General features: G+C 40.7%; 3 protein-coding genes across 3 annotated transcripts in view; all 3 read right to left on the bottom strand.

Moving 5' to 3' along the window:
• Positions 1–1559, bottom strand: part of LOC116387285 (homeobox protein Hox-A10) — a 1935-nt gene extending 376 nt beyond the window's left edge. Inside the window, exon 1 of the mRNA XM_031854237.1 lies at positions 758–1559. Within this exon, the coding sequence (XP_031710097.1) occupies positions 758–1559 (802 nt within the window). The remainder of the gene's footprint in view (positions 1–757) is intronic.
• Positions 1560–7489: 5930 nt separating this feature from the next.
• On the bottom strand, positions 7490–9211 carry hoxa11a (homeobox A11a). Its single transcript, XM_031854059.1, has 2 exons — positions 8551–9211; positions 7490–7722 (listed from the first exon to the last, which is right to left on the bottom strand). Exons 1-2 carry the CDS (start codon positions 9209–9211, stop codon positions 7490–7492), a joined length of 894 nt encoding a protein of 297 aa, XP_031709919.1.
• Positions 9212–19349: 10138 nt separating this feature from the next.
• Positions 19350–20791, bottom strand: hoxa13a (homeobox A13a). Its single transcript, XM_031854157.1, has 2 exons — positions 20137–20791; positions 19350–19597 (listed from the first exon to the last, which is right to left on the bottom strand). Exons 1-2 carry the CDS (start codon positions 20789–20791, stop codon positions 19350–19352), a joined length of 903 nt encoding a protein of 300 aa, XP_031710017.1.
• Positions 20792–24363: the final 3572 nt, after the last annotated feature.

A 24363-nucleotide genomic window follows, 5' to 3' on the forward strand; every position in this document is an offset into this window, starting at 1 on the left:
GTGTGTGTGTGTGTGTGTGTGTGTGTGTGTGTGTGTGTGTGTGTGTGATATGTATCTAGGAGTGTTTATGTGTGTTATACACACGTTACAGTGACGTGTGTGTTTGTGTGTGTGTCTTATGCGTAAACTATGGCTGCTTTGTTAGACTCAGACTTGACTTAGAGTTGAAACGTCAGTAATAGTTTGAAAATATCACATGAACATTTTACACCAATGGTGCGGCGAAACAAATCTTGTTTTGTGTCATATGTCGTGAAAGAATAAAAATACTTTGTGGCACAGAAAATATAAAAGGCCTACACAAATACACGTAGGCCTAAGAACATTTTACGCAGCACTCAGAAAAATACTGGCTTAAGGTATAGGTAGTTAAAATGTATTATATTGTATTTCATGTATTTTACAATAATTCCTTTATTTGGTTTATTTGAAATAACACTTTAGTATTGTTTAATTAATCCAATTACAGCTTTGCCCTTCAATAATTGACTTTTTCCGGTTTTACGCATAATATTTCGGGGCCTAATCATGCACATATACATCATAACGTACTCATATTACAACAACTTAGAGACAAAATACTTAGATAATCTAATATGTCAATGCAACGTTCCCATACCGGTGTCTTGACTTGGCATTGCAAGTCTAACCAGTAAAATAGAACTACACAGGTGCCATTAAAAAGCCTCACTCTACCTGCACTGCATGCAAAACAAAACCACAGTATAGGACCACACCTATGATGAACTGCGATTACCTTTAGTTGTCTTTGCTGGTCTCTCCTTATTATGCTCTTCCGTCTCGTCAGCTGAAGAGACTTCTGCATCCGAGGACTCGCGTGGCTCCTCGGTCCCTGGTGCAGCGTGAGCCTGCAGGTCGGCGTTTCCCGAGGACACGGACTCCTCGGTGTTCCTCCCTTCCTGCGTCGTGGCTGGAGTAGTTGGTGGTGTGTGGAAGCGAGCAGGAGCAATGGGGTGTAGGCCAAAATGAGAATGGGAAGGGTTCGGCTGGGGGCTGTTGGTGTTATAAAGTTTATGAGAATGTGCGTGCGTCTGAGACAAGCGGAAGTAGCCCGGCACAGGCACTGAGCCCCCGCCGCCACCATCGGTAACTGTACAAGAACTCGAGCCTAGGCCCGCTGCTGTTAACCTCGAATATGTAAGATCTTCGGCGGTTGAGGCTTTAGGGCACTTCGGCTGCTCATACAGGCAGTAGGTGCTCTCCTCCTTAATATTCTGCGGGAACGAGCAGGGTGCGACCTGGGGACCCACCGGGTGCTCCTGGTCCATTCGACATGACCTCTGCGCGTCCATCCACATTTCCATGCTGGACATGTACGCACTAGAGGTGGAGACCATGTTTTGGGGACCCATCTCGCAGCGCTTCCCCATACCTGGGAAGTATCCATAGCTGTGTAGTCCGTAAGGCACTTCTGTAGCGGCGCTATGAGGCACGCACACCGCGCTCCCAGCATAGTGACTTCCGCCGCTCTCGGTGCGGCCACTGATCAGAGAATCCACTAAAAACGCATTTCCTGACGGACTGTCTGAACATGACATTATTGTGGTGTATTTTGGCGAGGGGAGAAGATAGCCCTTTCTGGCTGACATTTCTTGTGCAAAACATGCTGGATATGATTAGAGGCACCCCCCTCTCCGCCGTGCAGACTGTAAAACCAATGGAAACGCTGGAAGACGGGCAGTCCCTCCCATTCCGTGGCTACGTAGCAGCCGGAGCCATATCTATTATGGAGCTGAGACGGAGAAAAAGGCAGCAGAGCAATCAGTGTGCTCCCTCACCTTGCCTTAATGCACCACCATTACCCCCTAGAAGGGGCGAGGTCCAGCATGATACAACGTTGAAAAATATATATATATTGAAAAGCAGCATTTCATAAATGTAATCGTTTAACAAGCTTTAAAATCCCTTCCCAACAAGTCCTGTCTTAAGACCTGATTGTCTGTTTCCCAGATTCAAATCAAATGTCACCACAAAGCTCATTAGGTGCAAAACAGAAGTATCAGATTCATAAAAAAAAATTAATACTCAAGTGAGAGTCATAGTCAAATGAAACTACAAAAATATAGTCTTAAATTGAGTTTTTTAAAAGCTGCAGAACCCACCAACAACGACAAACAATAAGAAAGCAATTGGACTTAGAGGTAATAAAATGTGTTTAATTGTAGGTAGAATTCGCCTCTAGCGAAATGACTTGGCAAAAAGCCGTTTTGGTGCATCCATTAGCCTGAAGACAGACTGGGCGCTTCCGCACTAAATGTAAAGGTGCTAAGATTAGTGTTGCCTGGAGATTAAGAGTACTGTTAAACATACTTTGTTCTTTCTTTACAATCTACAGAAACGGTCTGACGTGTGTCAATGTGTGTGTTGTGTAGGCTATATATATATATATATATATATATATATATATACACACACATACATACACACACAAACACTACACTTCTTTCACCTATAGTCACCTCGGCTACTTAGGTACAGAATGATTAAATGTTTATGTTTACTTTTGTTCAGTTTTGTTGTCCTTGTCTTTAGCTGTATGTTTTCTGTGCAAGTATACAGTGGGACTAACAACAAAAACAAAGTATTTGTACGTGTAGTCATATCTGGCATATAAAGCTGATTCTTGATTTTCGTTTTTTGCTGGACAGGGAACGTCTTTGAAATGGTCAACATCAAGTTGACTTCGTTGAACTGTCTTCTTATACCATTACTTTAAACATAACCATTTTTGATTTAAGATTGTGGACGAATATTGGATAATATAAATCTTGATTATGTTAAATTCAGTAAGATCAAACAAGCTATCTCCGTGCGTAAACAACAGAAAACCAATCCCTTGACACCAGTAACAAAAAGCAAATAAAGATAAAATAATGAAAAAAGCCTTTATAGAATAAATGATTTTCTTAACGACTTACTGCACCTTTTACACATTAAATTCTTGAAATGCCATATATAACTGCATATATAGTCATTTCATGTATTAGAGCCTGTTAGGCTTTGCGTTTCTTCTTCGTGATATATAAAACTACTCAGGATATCATTTTCCATTTCACACTAAAAAGTATTTTCTCAGATCTTTTTGAAATTAGGATTTGTAGTAATAATGGTTCCACTCCTGAGTTTTCACCAATTAATTAAGGATATGATATTAGTTAATATGTACCTATATAAATCATTACGCATTGCACAACAAAGGTTAAATCTTGATGTGCTTTCCTTCACAGGTTATATGAACAAATGTGTTTTTAAGAAAAAGCTGCCTTACAACAAATATAAATAAAAAATACTCAGTACAAAAAATATATATTTGTTAAAGTGCCAAAGTATTGATCGCGGCGTTGTGCAAGGAACAGGCGCAATGTGCCAAAGGAAAGCAGACATAAAGCTTGTCATCCTGTCGGTCCAATTTGAGGCAATAAGGGCCACAATAAAACTCTCCTTCCATCTCGTAGTGTCCTTGGCCATGTGCAGTCTATTGGTCTCTCCAGGTTGAAGTTAATCTCGGCCAGCTTTGCCATTACCAGGCCCAGGTGGCCGCTAGCCCCCCGGGTTTGTTTGCAGCCTGTTGTACTGAAATGAGGAAATTTCGGAGAAATTCATAAATCGAGCCCATTTAGGTTTTCAAACGCTCTGTCATTGACAGCTCATTTATGTACACTGGCTTAGATTTTTAGCGCGTTGACGGTGGACATTTGTCAAATGCACATATTTCAAATGACCTAAATGACTGAAAGTTGGTTGAGGGTTATTGATGCATACACGGAAATAATACAATATTGTATTTCAAAAGACAAAATATAATTTGTTGAAATATATAAAGAAAAGAGCATTTTCTCCAGCGTGAGAGTTTTAAAGACAAGGGCCGTACACCGAGCATTTTTTGCCCGTCTAGTAAATTCCCCCAAAACCATAAAATAATTCACTGCAGAGTTGACCTACTAAACAAAGTTTGTATTATCTTCCCCACAGTGGCATGTTCCTTAAGGGACATATGAGCTAGTTAGGAAACTAAATACATCCATTAATTATCTGTGCCCAGTATTACATTGTTTTGGCTTATACACGCACACACTTCATGGTGTTGTACTGGCATTGGGGCCTATCGATATCTTTGTGTTACAGTTATTAATTGGTGCTATTAAATCTTCATTTTCACAGCTGCCTGGCTATTATATCCCCAAAACAGTTCACTCTGACCACTGGCTTTGATCCGGCCCATATAATCGTGGCCGAAGAGGCCGTTTGAGTCGTATCATGTTCGTCCCGAGTGCAGTTATGAACAATAATGCGGGGTTTTATTACATCCAGCGGAAGCATTTATTTTTCACTAGAGACAAAGGAGAAAGAGACTCGGTCCACGTGCATTAAGGTCCAGAATAGTAACCCGCCACTTGGACTGACACCGAATACCCTCAGTGCAGCTCTATATCTGTGACAGGAAGGAAAATGAGACGCGGTTGCTGCCCTATCACAATCAGATCGACTTTTCTAAAAGCAGCTTGTATCCACTTGGCACGTACAGAGAATAATGTGTTTGGGAAGGACGTCAAATGTTGTTAGGGGATTCTTTGAAGACGAAGACGAGGAGGAGGAACGAGCATACAAGCCAGTTGCTGTGTTTTAAGATGAGCTGCATTAGAATGTGAACCATCTGAAAAATGAAAGCATATGTTTTGTATCCAGCACCGCTGCTTACTGTATCGTTAACATACTAACTGTATCCAATTTTTTTTTATAATTTTTCCCCAAATCCAAAACATTTGTGGTTGGACTGGACGGGGTTGTAGATCTCTCCAGGTACAAGCCGGGCATGCTATTCTTCAACCATTAAAAAGCTCAAGCTCAGCAAAATGAATAGCACATGCAGCATGAAGGCTTGGCACAGATGTGTTGCCTTATTAGGGCCCCCAGGAAGACTTGTGCACCAGAGAAATGTGGAGACTAAACACAAAACGGATCCCATCTCAAACTAACAGGAGTCGCATGCATGAGAAGAGTCTAAGGAGTGGACGTTCAGACGGTTTCTTGCAACAGAGAAAACTGTTCAAGCTTCAGCTTGTGTTGATAACACCTTTTACCTGCTTGCATTCGAGGTGAGTTTGGAGACGAAAATATCCACGGCCATGACATTGGTCCCAACAGCGCCGCCCAGTGGCAGAGGAAAGACTAATCCTGCGTGCAGCCGTCGCCACTAAACTGATCGAGCTGGATAAACCACACGAGGGGCAAAGCGTCTCAAGTGAAGTCGATGCAGCAAGCAAAGGCTGTTCCTATCCGTCCTCTCCCGGCCGTTGCTCTCGCCTCCTTGGTAACAGTTAATAACCTTGGGTCTCAGACGGTTTATTGCACTGCACTCCAATTGTACAAATGCCCCAGACTCAGACAGCTTTTATGGCCGCGTTGCTGCGGCAACGGGGAGGATGTCCCGTAATTAGGGACGGAATTCCAGCGCGCAGTAAAGGATGCGCAAGGCAAGGCCGGACTATGGCAGAGAGAGGCAACCATAAACTTCAGCCTCTCTCCCCGCGTTTATGGCCCTTTTGACTGTCATATATGAACGCCAATGCGCTGCGGCTAGCTCCCATAAACACAGTGATAACAGCAGCAAATATGGCGACCGTCGCCAAAGGAGACTGCTGTTGGAACAGTGTTTCCAAAGCCAATCAGCGTAATGACAGCTTGCACACACAAACGACAGAGAGCGAGAGAGAAAGAGTGAAAAACGAATAGAAAATAAAGTGTACATGGCGACAACAAATGTAATGGAAACGGATAAAGGTGGATCTGGATTGGTTCAATAACATATTTTTTCTTCAGTTGGAATGCAAGAGCTGCAAAATGTCGTCAATGGCTCAAAATATTGATCAGCTCGGGATCAACGTAATTGCCGCACAACAGGACAATAGTTGACAGCAGAGGAATTATACTTCTTTTTAGTTTACATCTATCGAAACCCATTCAAATGTAAGGTTATTGAAAAGCAATTAAGAATCAACAGATTCATTATTAAAGGTGTTACTTTATTAACTTTTATTTTAAAGGCTTAACATGAAGTGTATACTCTGTGTGTGCCTCTATCAGGCTGGACAGTTCATATTTTGTATGTATGTTTGCAACATTCGTTGGCACATGCTTGTGATAAAACTATTGCGAGTTGAATGTGTTTCGTGCGTAAAATGTTTCACATGAGGTCTCCTTTCCTCTCATCTCTCTGTATGTTTGCCTCAGCACCCACACAAGAAAGCATTCACACACACACACACACACAAACATACACACCCACACACACACACACACACACACAAGAATGCATGCATGCTACAGCTTGTGGGGGAAAAAACAATGACAAGGCAGCATTTTTTTTCTCAATGATCTTTTCATTTGTTTTTTTATTTGGAAATATAGTACAATACACAATTGGGCATACCAAGCAATTGATTCAATGCGATGACCCTGACCAGCATTGCCCTGTTAGCACACTTGAAAATGTAGCATTTTATCTTCTTTAGACAGCAAGTACCAAAGGATCACAAGTAATGAAAAAAATATTCTGTTATGCGGATCAATATCAGACCAAACAGGCCCGCTGCATATATACCTGTGTGTGCATATGTTGGGCGTGTACCTCAGTGCAACTCCACACGGATCCAGTGGACAAGCTTATCTCTCTGGTTTTGGCCTACATTATCAATACTCGACTGATAGTCTCCAAAAATCCAAAAGGACGACATGGATTGGGGTAGATACGCAACATATAAATACGTATAGCCCTCATTCTGCAGGCTATACAGACGACAAAAGGCCAGCCAAGACTCAACACGGAATCCCTATAGCCTGTTTGTAATAATGGACTTCGACTTGGTTAGCCGTGGCATTAAAGGAAATAGTAAACGAGTGGCTACAAAATAAATAAGCACACAAAACATAAACACATTACAATCTCATCTGTTCGAACTCACTGTTTGGTCACACCAATATAATTTCAGTTATTTAAGTACATAGCCATCATCATCCTAAATCCACCACTTTTCTGACTTTACAAATAGAAAAAAAAGTTAAACAAATCTTTTGATTACAAAATACACTGGGTCAGTCGATCAGTGACTACTAATTTCTACCCGCGTGAAAGAAAAATAAACAAGGCGTCTGTGAGTCACAATAATATTAACAAGGGCCCTCGCAAGAGGGCAACAATCCGTTTCTACATTTTCCTCAAAAAGAGAGTCTGGAGAGTGAAATCAAAGTCCACAGACTGACTTAATTCATGCTCACTCTGTGGGTAATTCCGATCGCAGGATACTCTTGTCCTCGAACTTGAAATTAACCATTGAGCAGTGTTGCTGCTGTCGCGGCCAATGTGGTACACAGTGTACACTGGAAGAGAGCCGGAGAGCCAGTCTGTCTGTAAACGCAGTCGGTCCCACAGCGGAGGACTATGGAAGCTGTGACGGGGCTTCATTGACCCCTAAAGCAGAGGATTGGATGTATAATAGTGTAATCTATCTCTGTTCAGTTTCTTCTCCTTCATGCGACGGTTCTGAAACCAAATCTTCACTTGTCGGTCGGTGAGGTTGAGCATCCGAGATAGTTGCAGGCGTTTCTCCTTGTTAATGTACACACTGAAAAAGAATTCCCTCTCAAGTTCTCTGATCTGATATTTTGAATAAGGGCACCTTTTCTTACGGGTCCTCTGTCCATCTGGAAGAAAGAAAAGGAAAGTGTACTGGTCACAGAAAATATAAACATTTCAAATTAGCCCTAACTATGTTAGAAAAACGATTTGTACGCCCTGGATGTCCAGATTACGCATGAGCGTATTTCCTCTACATAAAGCATTCAAAAAATATTTTCTATTTCAACATTTCAAGTGTCACATATAAAGACGTTAAATGACACTGGAAATATTACCAAACCATTCGTGCTGGTTCGCTATAGACAATACTTTGGCTTTGACCTTTTCCTGCTAATGAAAACAATCAGCACGCTTTTAAACATGAACAACTAAGAGCAACAGGGAAATGAGACCACGTTGCATTTGACAGTTTTTATAGTAGCAGTAGTAGTAGTAGTGGTATAGTCGTTTTATAGAACACAAAGGGGTAAATCTACAAATGGGAACACAAGAGTCCATGATTACTTTAACACAAGAGCTCACGTCCGCTAACCCTTAACCAGAGGCACGAACCTCATTACATGGAAGTGCTGTTTTAATGCTAAGAAACCGTGAAACAAGCAAGTTTATAACACGTGGACTTAACGCAAGTCTGTATAAGAATTCACATCGATAACTGGGTGTTTTTGGAAAACGTTAGGTACAGAAAAACCACCGACCTCATGTCTTTCACGGCCAATTTCAATTCCAAACACGTGATCCTGCAGTTTATAACAAAGTTTTGTTGGGGGTGGGGGGTCTACAGGCCCTCTATAAACCTTATATGCTTATAAAACAGCATATAAAAATTTTAACAGCAGCTCGCAAGATTGCAAACTTTCTCTCATAACCAAGGCGCTGACTTTAATACGTACTGCTGCTGCTGGATTTCTCCTCATTGTTGCCGGAAGATAACTGCGGGCTGCTCGCCTCATCCCGCTGCTCCTTCGCCTCGGTGTCTCTGCACGACGGTTCGTCCTCTGGCGAAGAGCTGGGCTGCTTGGTCGTCGTTTTTTCCCCCGAATAGCCATGCGTGGAGGAGCTCTCCGACGCGTTCGCGTACGCCGATTCGTAAAACTGGTCGAAGACTTGTGGCAGCACGCCATTTCTGCCTACGTTACCGTATAAATTGGTGGCAGCGGAGCCGGCGCTCGTATGGTGGTGGTGGTGGTGGTACGCAGCGGCGGCAGCTGCGGGGCTGTTTTTACCGAACATGTCTCCTACGACAGAAGTTTGAGCCGAAAGACAGTCCCGGTGCACCATGTCCTCCGTGGTGGGGTAGCCGTGGGGCAAGTTCCCCCGGTGCGGCCATTTACCAGACGCTTCAATGGCTGCATAGTCCCTAAACGTAACCTCTCTGACGGGTTGGACCTGCGGCAGGTTAGAGGAGTAAGAGTATGGCATGGGTCGGGTGGACGAGGTCTGGGATAAAAACGAGGGAAGACCGGAGAAATCAGCCCCCGCCGACACGTAATACGTGCAGCTGGGCAAATACATGTTCGATCCGACGGGGACCCTTTCGTCAAAATCCATCATCGTAGTTCACCCTCTACTATAACTCTATGTTGGGGGTTGATTCCTCTATAACCGCCCTGAACATGGCTCTGAAGCGCCGTGCCTCTTGCCTCTTTGAAGCAGGTTCGCTAAGCAGAAATTTGGAGACGTAGGCTGACGTGGAGAGCCATCTCCATCCACTCTACGAAGGAGGAGGTCACGTGACCACACGGCAGAAATTGACAGATTTTCAGTCTGTGTATATGTGTGTGCGTGCCTGCCTGTGTGTGCTTGCGCGCGTGTGTGTGTGTGTGTTGGGGGGGGGGGGGGGGGGCGAGTGTGTGTAGTGTAAGAGACATGACTGCTATGTCCTAAAGCTTGGCATTGTTGCTTTATCGCCATGTCGCCTTAAAGTGGAATTCCTTAACATACAACGAAGTCAGAGGAAGACAACTTGAATGCTGCTTTTAAGAGAAGGTGGATTTCAATCGAAGCTTTGGCCCGAATATCAATTTCCCAGATGTTCTGTGCTTTTCCACACTACGTGCCCTAGAAAAATATTTGTGCGTAATTTAAGCTTTTCTAGTTTTCCTTGTTTTTTTAAATTATGTACACAATGCAAGAAAAATGAAATGATTATGCAAGATAACAATTGAAACATGATTGAACCAGCATTACTGTGCATTGACAACATTGACCTGAATTGGAGGAAAGAGACAACCAGCTTATCTGTAAAGTCTGCTTTTAGACCTCTTAGTCATCATCACTTGGTGGTTTTACAACATAGCATTTGGCCCAGTGGGCATTTAGTTATCAGGGTCATGTTCAAAGTAGCGGCTAATGTTTCAACAGGATACAGCCTTGTGTTAGTAACAGTAGCCTATAACAAAGACCAAACTGAAATGTTGACTAAATAAATACAGGACAGGATCTTAATATTTAGAGTGAAAGAACAAACCTGACATTTTGTGGTCTGAGAAACCTTACACTAAGAAACCATTTTTTTTATTGTAATGTTTACAGTAATAAACACATTATATTATTATAATATTTAGTATTTGTGTGAGTATCAACAGTAAAAAACGACACACCTCGTAGAAAAGACGAGGCTCACTGAGGAAAATGCTCAAGAATTGACAATAAAGCAGTCTGCTTCAAAAGTTAAATGCAACAACCTATTTAGAATAGTACACATATTCTATTGCTGAATTATTCTTGTCTTATTTCGCTGCTTTGTGTCATATTTAATGAATCCAACAACGGCTAAAAAAGTCGCAACATACAAGCCCCCTTGACTTTTACACACGGAAGTTTCTTAACGTTTTGGTGCCAATATTTATTCAAATGTGCGTTGTCCTGTTAGAAGACAAATTCTAGAAATTTTGAAAATGCTTAGGTTTTGATGCATACTAATGTCCATCAGATCACAATTTTTTCTATTTATTGCCATGACGCATCTATACATTTGCGTAAATACCAACACACGCACATAATAAAATGAGTAAACATTTATTAACGGATTATTTTGCAGGATTTCTAAATACCTGCAGCCGTATATTTCAAAGTTACAGCTCGAAATGTGCATGCAACATTTACTTTAAAATCCAGATTGTGAATAACGTTTGTTATTGCCACACATGAATTGCAAATGATTTTGTATTAAAGGTCTCCTTTCCCCTGAAGCTATACAAATTAAGAAAACAATTGTCCATTGTGTTTTTAAATGAATGGATTTCTTCCATTTGCTTTGGTAAACATGCCACAGTGCACATTCCCTGGCTGCCTGCACTGAGGCCACCCTGCAGCTTGATTTGGAGAGGTTGCAACTTGACTCTAATGTGCTGTGAATGAGAGACGTGAACTCGGATTAAGACCGCCGCGGCTGGCCTGGCCCCACAGCCCGATGTGTATATTCAGATCCAAGAGGTTCCTGATGGCACATGTGAACCACCACTTAAAATATCACACACACTAGGACTGTGCAAGCACCAACTAACGCAATGTGAGTTTATAAAAACAGGGGAAAAAAACATGCAGTCTGTGTTGCACTGTCCTGCTTGCAAGCAATTATATTTGATCAATTGCAAGCGACCATACGCTCCGCCTCTCAGTGAATCCAGACAAATTCTATGACTTGTATTGAAGCTTTTAAGCTGCAATTGAGCACAGGATGCCCAGGAAAACCAAAGCCAGCTCTGGACAGACCTGCGTTTTTATAGCTATAGTATGCTGCTGCGTTGTTTTCCCTCCCCGGCCAGACAGACACCACAAAACAGGCCAAGCGTGATAGGAAGTCGCCACCAACGCGGACTCAAAGTCAGCAGCTGAGGATTTTGAACGAAATAGAAACATATCATGTCTATAAACAACTAAGGTAAGATTTCCACCGACAATAAATACACTTGTTCTAACCATTTGACTAAACAAATGTAAACAATTAGTTCAAGAATAACGACAAGCGTAAAAAGGCAAATTGTATGTGAAATGTGTTTTGTATTTGTGTTGATCCTCTCACCATCCTGCTTGTGTGTTTTTTTTGGTCACCAAAACCGCAGTCTGGTGCTGCGTAAAAGCTCTCAAAGCCAAAGCTTTGTCTGTACGGTCGACTTCAAGTTCGGGAGAGGGTCCTTTACAGAGAGCAAAGGGCCCACTGTGCCCCGGATGGAGTTCCTTTAATTGCTTCTAAGTTTACGAAGGCTTTGGGTTACAAGAGTACTCGATAATGTGAACTTCTAACTCTGAGCTGAGGAAAAGTCTAACGAATCATGAGAGATGTACCGTCTTGTATAGGTTCGGTTAGCTTAATTTAGCTAACCACTCATTTGAACTCTTACTATTTGGGAGAATTGCTCTCATCAAAACTCCTTATGTTCAAAATAAGTTGATATTGACAATATTAAGTTAATATCAGATTTGGACATTCAAGAGAAACATTAATATACAGACTTTTGGTAATACATGACCACGAATGACTATGGAAGAGATTTGACATGAGATAATCAGTATTTACTCAGGGACACTGTTTTTATGGCCTTTAAGTCAAGAGGAGAACTCCGTCTCCTGCCGTTTTCGTATACCCTACACCACATACCCAGATACAAATAGACACACTTGTCATTTGGATTAAATCAAACAAGATTAAACAATTATATATCAGTTCACAGATATTAACACAACATATTTAACTTCAAATTAAGTGTAACTTCCATTCTGGAGTGATATAAGCGCAGTTGTGTCGGAGCGAGTGACACGGACAGACAAAGCCGTGTGCCATAAAACCTTGTTAGACAACAAGTAAACAATCAAGTGTGGGGAGGATCTGAAAGTATAGTTTAACGCCACGTCAGGTAGGCCCATAGGCTGTAAAGCAGGCTAAATAGGCGCATTTAGTGTCCTGTAAAGAAACCTCCTGTAGTTTAAGTCTTGAAGTGAAATAAAAAGCCCAGAGCTTTAGTACAGGTTGTTTTTGTTTTCATTTTATGGTGGAAAAATGGGCCACCACACCTGCGCCTCAAAGCATCTATTGACTATATTCTTTACCTCGAAAGGAGAACACGGTCTGTCGCAGAGTGTGCTGAGCAGGAGTCCGAAAAGATACACAGGCATAGTGACTAAAACAATACGGGTACCAACTGTCACCTTTTGATGCACAGACTATTATACATTCAACAATCACAAAACACAACTTAAACATGGCGGTTTGTGATGTGTAGACTGAGCACTGGGCGTACAACCAAAACTATGAGCTAATTGATAAATGTAGAACATTTACTTTACGCGTTTACTTTTGGTTTTCCACAATATGAGATTGATTAAAAAGCGTTTTCGAACTTGAACGGTTGGCTACATTGATACGACTCTGATAGCTTTATAATCCCCCCCCCACACACACACACACACACACACCACCCCCCTGTACTCCAGACTGACAGATCAAACAATCACAGCACTTAGTTGCGTACAAATGAACGAGGAGGGGAAAATATATATATATATATATATATATATATTTGTAAATTTGAACCTGATTCGGCGAACAACTGTTGATTTATCCACAGGTGACTGAAATGTGAGCCGACAGCGATGGCGACGACAGAAGGGCCTGGCGGACCACACAGGCATGCAGGGAAACTGACCAACTCCACGGTCAACGGGAGCACCTCTGACTCACCAGTGGAGACTCACAATGCTGGATTCGCCTGTAGAGGGTATCCTGGGAAACGAGGCGTCAGCAGGAGTGGGCCTGCATGGACAAAAGGACATAAACTGCACTTCAATGGGGGACACATTTTACAAAGGAAAAAGAGATAGAGAGGAAAAGAAAGACAGAATCAAATGTAAGTGTATTGATAGGGCTTCATCTCATTTTGAAAAGGGAGGCCACAATGTAGAAACTAGGCTATTGCGTCAGAAAATCCTAGTCTTAATTGCGCATTAATTGATGGCTGAACGAACAAGATATTCAGAGCACAATTGGAAAGTGAATTCCCAGTTCCGTTTCTTGAATTATGTGCACATGCTCAAAAAGTACATTCTAATCATTTGCATAAGAAATCTTTTTTTTTTTAAAGAGTCTGAATTGAGCTGGTGAATAGTAGAACTTTATTATTTGAAAGGTGTCTTTTTCCCTTGGTTGATTTTAAGATCTATATTTCATACTATACGAGTCTATATACTCGAGATGTTTGCTTGGCTTTCAGCATCTTTTAAATAATATAACATCTCAGTAAATATTTAACAGTTGCAGTTGCTGACGTGGCATTTGGAATATGTTTAAATCAAACCAATGTGACGTCTGTAGTCTTTTTTGATAGGAAACTCAGATGACATTGCTTTTTCCTCATTTTCAGATACAGCTTTTTTTCATTATGTGAAAATGCCGTTTAACAGTCAAATACACGTGCATCATTTACTCTTAGTCACCTAGAGCCTTATAAATATATCTCGACTCATGGTAAACATTGTTGTTCAACTGAACGATGAACTTCAACGAAAACGTCGCCGCTGAATTACATTTCTCGCTCTTGTCTTTTATTTATACCTTAAGAACAGCAGCATGTTATTTGATAATCCCTTTTGTCTCGCATCATTGTTTCCAACCAAGCTCAAATAACGAGGAACAAATCTCATGACTGGCTATTGTAGTTTCATTCACATATCTGAACTGATCCAGGACCGGATTCACATTAAATGTAAAAACATTGTAGTTTAACCGAATGACCCATTTTACTCGGGAAAAGCCCCAAACTGCCCTTAAATCCAATTATTGTGGATTAAACCCGTAGGTATTGCGAGATAATACACCAATATGAAGCATCTGCAGCGTTTTAAAAACATTTTCAAAGAGATTTCCACAGTCTCCCGTATCGCTTTTTGTAAACATGGATTCAAATATCCAAAAACAACATGCGTTTAGCTGCACAAACTTGCCTTATTATATCTTCTGCACTTTTATATGTAATCGTTGAGTATTATCACTGCGAAATATGTATTTTGTCTTGAGGTAATTGCCAGGGAATTGCAAACAAACCCCACACGAAGCAAACAGACCTTCTGCCTTCACTGTAATCCATGACTCATAGTGTATCTTTCCTTTAAAGGCATGCCTATACACCCTTCATAAATCAACTTAGTAAATTAGTTGGCATTCATATTTCAAACCACATGAGACCAGGAAAACCCCGTCTGAGGAAGCAAAAGGCGCCGACTGAGGCTTTCACATAATCTCGGTCAAGTGCTCCTATTTGACCGCTGCCACGGTCTTTGATAAATGCATTGTCTGCTCAGGTCTTTGTGGTGTATTACGAGATTATCTTCCAAACTCGTTATTTCAAGCTTGACCAGAGCTATATTGTTGAGTGACTCAAGGTTGCAGGTCTAGCCACCATTACGCATAGAGACAGCGAAGGTCAATGTAAAGAGACAATGCCCAGTGTTGGCCCTGTCTGTGTTCAACCACCCACAGGCAGGCCAGAGACATACTAATCGGATATGTAATCTATTTGACCAATTCACTGATCCGAAAACCTCAAAAGATACTAGTATATTCGATAATATTGAGTTTCTGACCTAAAGATTAGCCTTTACGGACTATCTGAGAAGAGTATATTCAGTTATTTGATGAATAGAAAGCGTGACATGGTTATTTCTTTAAAAGAGAACATTTTCACTGTTAGTGTCAGACGGAATCGAATAATAAAAATGGATCATGCTTGATCATTTGTTTAGTTAGAAAGTGCCTTTAAAGGACAAATATTTCCTTTGACGGCTACACTTTGCTTTGCTTAAAACAAATAATGCATGGAAGTCCATGTATATCTTTTTAAAGTGAATAGTAGGCTAAATGGAACCCTTTTTGAAAACTGAAATTAACTGTAATTCACTATTTTTGCCTTAGTGTGGCGGCAGAACTCAATTTTTGCACAGTCCCAAAGTGCTGTGAGTCAAAGACGTGAGGAGGAGGAGTGATGGGCGGAGCATTGCGCTGTGAGTTTGGACTATCACACTATGTGTTCGAGTGGAGGCGGGACCTGTAGCATTGTTTTGGTCCTCACGAACCAATAAAATGTGGCTGTGCTCGTTTGCAGCCAATGAGCTGCCTAGCTGATCACATGACTGCACTCAACTTCCGCTCTACAGCATCAGCTCTTCCGCTCGTTAGTGTTTTCTGGACTATAAAACGCACTGAGCAGTCAGACATCACACGTTTATCCCATCTCTGAGTTTATTGTGTAATACGTGCGCGCCCCGCCGTGCCTACGTTAGAGGACGTGGGACCAGGGCGACGCTGCATTCCGTGCTCGCGGGCATATGCTTCTGTCTCACATTTCTGTTGTGTTTCTCTCAATCAGCCAGCTGGCCATGTAGATATAAACACCAGATATTTGACTGCTAACTATAGGAAACAATCCAACCTTTAGTCGACTGTGTAAATAATCCCTAATCATGTTCGCTAACGTTACTGAACATTTGCCATTTTCACAAAACTGAAACAAGGAGGCTGAACTATTTATAGTAAATGAAACTCATTAACGAGCATGTTACAAATGTTGAAAAAACTCCCACTTAGATGAGATGTTATTTGTTAAAAAATCCAAATAAATAAATACAACAATATGTAGCCTACATATACAACTAACAGCCACAACATTTTGTTTTTAAATCACAACAACTACAACTAATTCAACTGACAATAATAGGCTTAATAATATTTAAAGCAGCCAAATAATTTAGCATCCAGGTTCTGGATAAGGAGTTATAGAATTTTTTATTCAAAAAAAGATAATTCGTTTTCTAGGGTATATATATATATGTGTATGTAGTCAGTAAAGGTATTCACGTTTAGGCTTATAGCGCATGCAAAGCAACAACTAACAAATATAATAAATTAAAATAACTATAAAACCATGTACAAGTATAACCCACAGGTCTATGTGCTTTCAATTATTGCAAAAAGTAAAAAAAGGGATTGATAAGTCGTACGTACAGAGTAGGATATGTGATTTCAATTATTGAATGAAGACAAACTGTTCCATAGAACAAAATTGGATAAAACAGTTAAACAAGTAATTCAGGCAGCCTAACAGGTGTGAAGGCCAGCTAGAGGAGCTGGAGCTCTGAATAAGGAGGGATTTGGTTTGACAATTGACTGCCAGTAAGACTGAATCACATTCATTAAAGCAGTCAAAACAAACATTGTGAGTTGCGTTTTTGGTTGCGTGGTTAGCTGCGTAACAACTGCACTTAGTCATTTAAAATGTAAATCTTTTCGAACAAGTATATATTCACACAAGCCCCAAATGTCAGTGAACAATGAACGATGCGCGTGACTGGGGACGCAGTTGTATACGTTTTTTTCAAGCACAGGTTGGGTTTTTTTCAACACCACGGAACTGCAAAAAGTTAAAATTAACTCAGTTTAAATTCTATTGAATTAAAAGTGCAATTCACCTCATGTTGACAGCATAGATATTTTTCTATAGGGCCCGTTTTTTAAGTGACGCATTGCCATGCAAAACATTTCCACGAATCATTCAGGTATTGCACCAAATTAATATTCAACATTACATCAATACATTTTAAAACAAAAAATATTTTCATCACGGCGACCGAGTGTTTTACGACTTATTATTTTTGATTTCTTGTTCGCGATGAATCCAATAACAATAGAAAGCTTACAGAAATTGTAATAAATGAAATTTAATTATTTATTGCATTCTGACATTTGTGAATAGGCCTTTGAATATTTACACACTCATATATATATTAGGCCTACGCTTAAGGGAGGAACAAAATAACGCAGTTGATTGCGTATAAAGTAGGCTAGTATGTGCAGTCGTACAAAACAGATTGACGCGGTGGCCTGCGCCGTTTAAAAATAGTTGCCCAAATTTCATTAAATGGAGTCAAAAATTAGGTTTTCAAGCTGACAATTCAATAAGTCATTTTCTTTGATCAGAAGAAAGATACACATATAGCAACTTTGAACGTAAATGTAAACTAGCTGCATCTCAGTAAACTCAACCCAATAAGACAATGTAGGCCTAAATATTACAGGAATTTATTAAAAGGATGACTTGAATTTAGGAAGTAACTTCGAACTGTATGGATATTACTTTCAACGTGTAACAAAAGCACTACGAAATATATTTGGAGAAATAAAATACACAACTTCACCTCACTATACCCTTCAATATTAAATGTCCGTGCAAACATTTACATATTGAAGTGATTATTTGTAATGTTAGTCACTACGAATGAGCAAGAGGAAATGTGTTTTGTGTTTAATAGGCCTATATGTTTATTATTAAAATAAAGCGTTTCCTCATATTTACACCTGCGTTGTAAATACGCTACATATGCTACATTACGGTAGCTGTCTCGATCACAGACCAAATCAATAGCTAATTAGTATAGAATTAAATGAAAATGATATAATTATAATTATTATCCTTAACATTATTATTATTAAGTAAAGTCTGTATAGCACTATTTGACCATTGATAATTCCTTTGGTATGATCATAAAGCCGCCGCTAGATGGCAATGTCAGCCTATATTTCAATACAAACCAGCCTCAACTAACTAATTTCCTCTTTTCCCAGAGCCAGACAGAACTCTACTACACATTGCAAATATTGGACTTTCAAAATAGAAATTTGCCTAAAGTAGCCTTTTTCTGGATAAAGAAAGCTGCTACAAACCCAGAAAAGCAGCCACAAGACACCATTTAAACCATAGTTGTCACATGAAGCAGAAGTATGGGCCTTAAAACCGTTTTTAAAAAGTGCAGCGTTAATAGAGGAGCAAATTCGCCAAAAGGATTAAATAAAAGTGTAAACTGAGCTAGCATGTGTCATGCCATGAAATTGGTACATGTCCAACATAACTAGATACAGTTCAACAAAGTCCATATTTTATTGGGACGGACTTTAACACCGACATACTGGACTCACACACAAATGACCTGGATAACAAGCCGGAATTTACTTTATATACAACCACATGAATACGCACACATTCTAAAAAGCTATGATTGACATGATCACATATCCCCAACGATTATATAAGCGTTATAGTAAGAACTGCACCATGGATTGGATATGGATGTGAGCACGGGTTCATATGATAAGAATAAACTTCATACAAGCGAAGCATGTGAGTTAGGTTTTAAAAAAGGAAGCCAGTAGAGATTAATATTTAATCCAAGGTCCAAATCCCTAACACATCACTTCCTGTGAACCTTTTGCATTTTTTATCACCGTCGATAAAGTTGCAGATAAAGGCGTAGCACGGTGGCGCACACCTCTCTTAACTGGGGTCCGTTTTCCTGCGTTGAGTGAGCATGTCGGGAAGAGAGAAAAAAAAAAGAAGAAAAAAAACTATTCACAAAAACTGCAGCTATATGTTTTGTCTTTTTCTCTCCACTTGACTCTTTAACACAAAAAGCCATTTAACAGCAAGTGTCAGGAGGGTCCAGTATTCATAGGCCTCAGGAATTTTGTTCCAGAAGCTCCGGGAAATCATTTGGTAACATACAAATAAATCATATTCAGTCAGAAAGGAGTTTTGGTGTTCCAATCCATGAGTCCAAACGCGCGCATATACATGCGTGTGTGTGTGTGTGTGTCTAGTGTATATCCCACAGATAGCCTATTGTCCATAGTAAAAATATAAATAAACTAGCTGATGGGTTTCAATTTGTTGACAACTTTCTTCTCCTTTACACGTCTGTTCTGAAACCATATGGTGACCTGTCTCTCGGACAGGTTGCTCTGGGCAGATATCCTCCTCCTCTTGTCCTTCGTGATAAATTTATTGGCGCCGTACTCGCGCTCGAGTTCCTTCAGTTGCACCTTGGTGTATGGCACGCGCTTCTTTCTTCCACGTCGATAAGAGCCAGACTCTCCTCCGGTGTGGGACACCGCGTCTTTAAAAAAAAAAAAAAAGAGAGAGAGAGAGAGAGACAAAATATGCTGTCATGAGTTGCTTCTCAACAAGTGGTTCAGTTTAACATTTAACTCTCAAAATTGAATTTTATCAATAAACGGTAATTTGTTTATTACTGAGCCACACATTTCCACTAGCTATAGAATCAAATAGTTCTGGATTTTCTATGGGGAGTGACGTGTTATAGTATAAAACAAGTTAAAATAAGGTTGACATACTATTTGACAATGACGGTTGATTAATTACAGTAAAGATGATCAATACATTTAAGAAAATCTCTATGCGCTGAGATTATGTCTTCACTTTTGAGGAAACTAAACGATTTTTCCCCATTCCATTACTTCAGTAATTTGGTTTCCAAGCTATTTGTTGTGCTGTTTGTTCAGCAGGTTGACACAGCAACTGACATTTCAAAGACCACATTCTATACAATGTGCATCCTGTTTACTGTGTGGTAACAAACCAACATGTCAAGCAGCAGCTCTGTCCAACGGCTGGACCTTGAGGGATGTAGCCTACCTTGTATAGAGGACTTCCACATGTGGCCGGGCTGGGGCTGCTCCTTGGCGCAGTAAACCTGGCCGTTCCAGCCGTTGGTGGCGAGAGTCCACGGTTGGTAGGTCTCCATAGGTATCAGGGACTCGTGTCTGGCCTCCGACTGACTGAGAGTTGGCACGACAGGAACGTCCAGGTAGCTGGGGACAGGTTGGTAGGGGCCTGTGGAGTAGGTCGGATAAAAAGCGAATTCCTTTGCCCGGGAGGTGAAGTCGTCACTCGAGGCAGACGTGTCCATGTATTTTTCTCCATACGCGGAGGGGGGCTGCGCTCCGCATGACTTAATGCTGCTGTGATGCGACATTCTGCACGGATAATAACCGCTACCGAAATACCCATACGGCAGGGACGCGCTGGAGGAATTCTGAGCTGCAGAGCAAGGACTGCATTGTTTCACTGACTCGCCAATACCGGAGGTGGGCACGTCGCTTGACGAATAAGCCGTGCTGGGTGCCAGGGACGCAGGGTGCGCCATCAGATTCCGACACTGGCTCGCAGCAAAGTTGCCACCAGCAAAACCCTCCATGTTCTTGACTTCATCGGAACCTCCGCCGTTGTCGTAGAGGAACATCACCGACGGGTCGACCCAGCGAGGACGGAGGAGCAGTGACGTTGTCATAGCACGGCATCCAACATTGAAGCTTCTGGCTCTTTTTTAAAAAGCACAGACTGAGAAAAGGAGATACTGGTTCTCAGAGAGTAATACCACTCTGACGCGCACAAGAGCGCAGAGGTTGAGCCGTCATTGGCTCAGATGTTATCACGTGACAAGGTTATGCAAAGAGGACGGTAAACATCACCCTGTACAGATAATTAAGTGGAGAAAAATGCGGCGAAGTAGGGTGACCGTACCTATTTGATTTGGCTTTCGCCGTGTTTGATTCTGTTGAGATGGATGTTTCTTTATTCGTAAACAGTAAGACACACATAAGAGCCTAATATTATATTCAAATTAGGTTGTATTTCAGACTTTCAAATGCTTGATTTGGATAATAAATGGCTTAAAAATATATTTTTATGTCTGAAGCTCAGATAAGAGTCGATTATTGAAAAGTGGTCAACAATTTAAAAAAAACGGCTACTACACATATGACTAATATGCATAGCCTTATGGCCTTTACGCACGCACACTGGCCAGCCTTTGTCTGCTTCGCTACAGGAACAAGGTATCATCACACAGCCATTTACTGAAAGAGATTCCCAGTAATACAAACAATATTCAATTATATTGTGTTCCAATGTTGCACACGATCTACAAGGAATTAAACATATTCTGCCGCCCACCGATGCATCGATACACTGTGTAGTATGTTATAATATCCGTCTGTATACTGCGCACAAACCAGCGCATTCAGTATGGGATGTGGAAATGCTAAGCACAAGTCGGACATATTTTAAGCAATTTAATTCAACCATTCAAATGTTTCTCGAAACACAGTCAGTAGGCCACCCCCCCCACCTTTCCGTTAAACCATATACATATTTCAGATTAAAACAAAGAAACGGATTCAACATCGTGGTTTGGGGTGAATATTTAAGACACTAGACTTCCGACATGTTTACAATATGCAAAGAGATAAAACAGCACTGGACTCGGCAGTGTGTGCCTGTTTTGACATAGGAGGACATAAGACGCGGCTGGAGGCCAAGGTCAAGTTGAAAGTTGCTGTCTAGCCATCCAGCCTGTCGGGCTATTCAGGCTGTAAAGGAACTGTCTGAGCGCTTGAAAAGAGCGGAAGAGGGGTGAGAATTCCTGTCCCAATGAAAGCTATTGGAGGACATTAACTTTTACTGTCATTTAGTTTTCTCCACCGCTTATTCTCATGAACTAGTCCGTACCCGCTTCACTTGGGTGGTGTCTACTTTTGTATTCCAGCTTTGGAAATATAAAAGGAATGTTGCCATTTTTTATTTGAAGATCTTTTGGAGGTGTTTTTAGCAGATACGTGTGAAAATGATCTTGATCTCTGAAATGAGGGGACGGGATAAGGTGTGTGTGTGTGTGTGTGTGTGTGTGTGTGTGTGTGTGTGTGTGTGCGTGTGTGTGTGTGTGTGTGTGTCTGTGTGTCTGTGTGTGTCTGTGTGTGTCTGTGTGTGTGTGTCTGCGTGGTGGGCGCGCGCGCCCGGTATGCTGCTTTGTGTTTACGATCAGTCGCTCTCCGTCTATTCTTTGCTATAGGAAATGGACCTGGTGGAGTGGAGCCTTCACTGGATTTGTTGCCAGAGTTTCAACATGCAGCATTGATTTTGGCCCATTTGAGTGTAATTTTGCTGGTATTTTATCTGTTATCCAAGGATAATCATCAACTAAACAGAAGCTGCCAATCAAGTGCGTAAAAGACGGATGCAGCCTAAAGTGAAAAAGAGAAAAAAAGTCTATTAGTCTCATTTGCTTCCTTTGATATGTCAAAAGCTAAACTTAAACCCAGAAAACAGAAACCTTAAACCACATATCAAGTCATTTAGAAATTGAACAAAAGTATATATCATAAACTAAACATTTTCAAAGCCCAAACGTGAACAACGTGAACAATGTCAGCTAAATGTTGTTCACAGTGAGGCTATACAGGAATGTTCTGAACCATTTGGGGTTTTGTGTTTAAGGCCTATTGGCACTGAAAAAAACAGTACTTTGGAAATTTAAACAAAAGTGCCAAATAGAGGAAACAATGATGAACTAATATTATTTTACTTAGCAAGAATCAAGGATGGAAGATGGTGTGTGTTGTAACCACGAAAATGTTCAAATGTAGGCTACATAATGTTTTGTCTATGGGGGAGGTGCATCCTTTCTTGAACATATAATACAATATGTTGGACTGCATTATGTTTTATGTTTTTGTAAATTAAAGTCATTTGGTAGAGGTAATGTGTCAACGTAAATCACAATAACAAAACTAATATTTTGTAATTATTTAATATCATGCTGTGCGTTTGATTAAACAAATGTGAAAAATAACCAATTAATACCAGGCCTTTTGAGGAACAGTCATTAAAGACAGGGCTAAACTGCATATTAGGCCAATAGATATAATAACATTTGAGTGTTAATCGTAGAAAATTGCAATTTTATAAGACACAATAAGCTTTTTTTGGGCTCCAAATGCTAAATATCGTCCTTATTGCATTTGCATTGCAAAGACTACTCGTTCAATATATACTTTCTATTTTAGGTAATAAACATTTTACACGCACTATTTATCTAGTTTACGATTAAGCTAATCAAGTTCGGTTAAACATCTTATTACGTATGCAATGATTTTAATAAATTAAGTTTGAATGTCCGGATTCCTTTGGCAACTTCGCTTTTCAAAATAACATAAATATACCAGGTAAAATAAAACGTGATTCAAACTATGATCGATAGGCAGGACGTGTCTTAACGTTATCATAGAAGGAAGGATAATTAAATCATTCAGCAGCAACATGCAGCAACAACAATGAGTCATACCTGTGCAAGGCCAAGCCTGCTGCCTGCCCTGTGGCGCTTTACTCGATGTAAGCAAATCAAGCTTCAAAATAAACAAAGTGGCCTAATCATTAACCGTTCCCTTGTCATGTTATTTCTCAAGTGAGATTTCTATACATTCATCTATACGGATGATAGCCATCACACCTTTTTTGTTTTATTTGCTTCAGGGATGGTATTCCATTCACAGATAATTTATGCTTCATTCAGGTTTAGATCATTTTATCCTAAACACCTAACAACAGTCCTACAGTCACAACAACCCTGCGCCATCGCCAAGGTGGCCGCCGGCGTGCACATGTGGTTAGTCCAGACATGAGACATCCCAAAGTACAATGGACACAGACACTTTACTGGAGCGGCGCACAGTGTCCCGCCAAATAGATACCCATTTCACCATGGAGTTAGACTTAATACACACACTTGAGAACACACTTGTTGATTTGGCATTGAATTATTGTTCAGTTGTCAAACATCTGTGGAATATAGCAACGATCCGACTCAATGATTATATAAAATTTTATTTTTTTAATGCTATATAATAAGTTTCAAGTGAGATAACGAAATAATTATGAGATATGACGACTCCTGATGTTGATATGGACCCTTCTTGAGCTATTTGAATGACCCCTAGAGGTTTCTGACTCCACTGTGGGATTTGGCAGCAGCCTAGTGGCTTTTCTCTGAGACCAGTATTAAAGTTCAACCCCCCCCCCCCCCCC

This window comes from Anarrhichthys ocellatus, unplaced genomic scaffold (assembly GCF_004355925.1).
Source record: "Anarrhichthys ocellatus isolate YVR2014 unplaced genomic scaffold, GSC_Weel_1.0 scaffold14, whole genome shotgun sequence".
NCBI classification, from domain to species: Eukaryota; Metazoa; Chordata; class Actinopteri; order Perciformes; family Anarhichadidae; genus Anarrhichthys; species Anarrhichthys ocellatus.

Coding starts and splice junctions, on each gene's coding strand:
- hoxa11a (XM_031854059.1), bottom strand. CDS start 9,211: ATGATGGATTTTGACGAAAGGGTCCCCGTCGGATCGAACATGTATTTG. Junction 7,723..8,550: donor GGAGAAATCCAGCAGCAGCA/GTACGTATTAAA, acceptor TCTTTCTTCCAG/ATGGACAGAGGACCCGTAAG.
- hoxa13a (XM_031854157.1), bottom strand. CDS start 20,791: ATGACAACGTCACTGCTCCTCCGTCCTCGCTGGGTCGACCCGTCGGTG. Junction 19,598..20,136: donor GTGGAAGTCCTCTATACAAG/GTAGGCTACATC, acceptor TTTTTTTTAAAG/ACGCGGTGTCCCACACCGGA.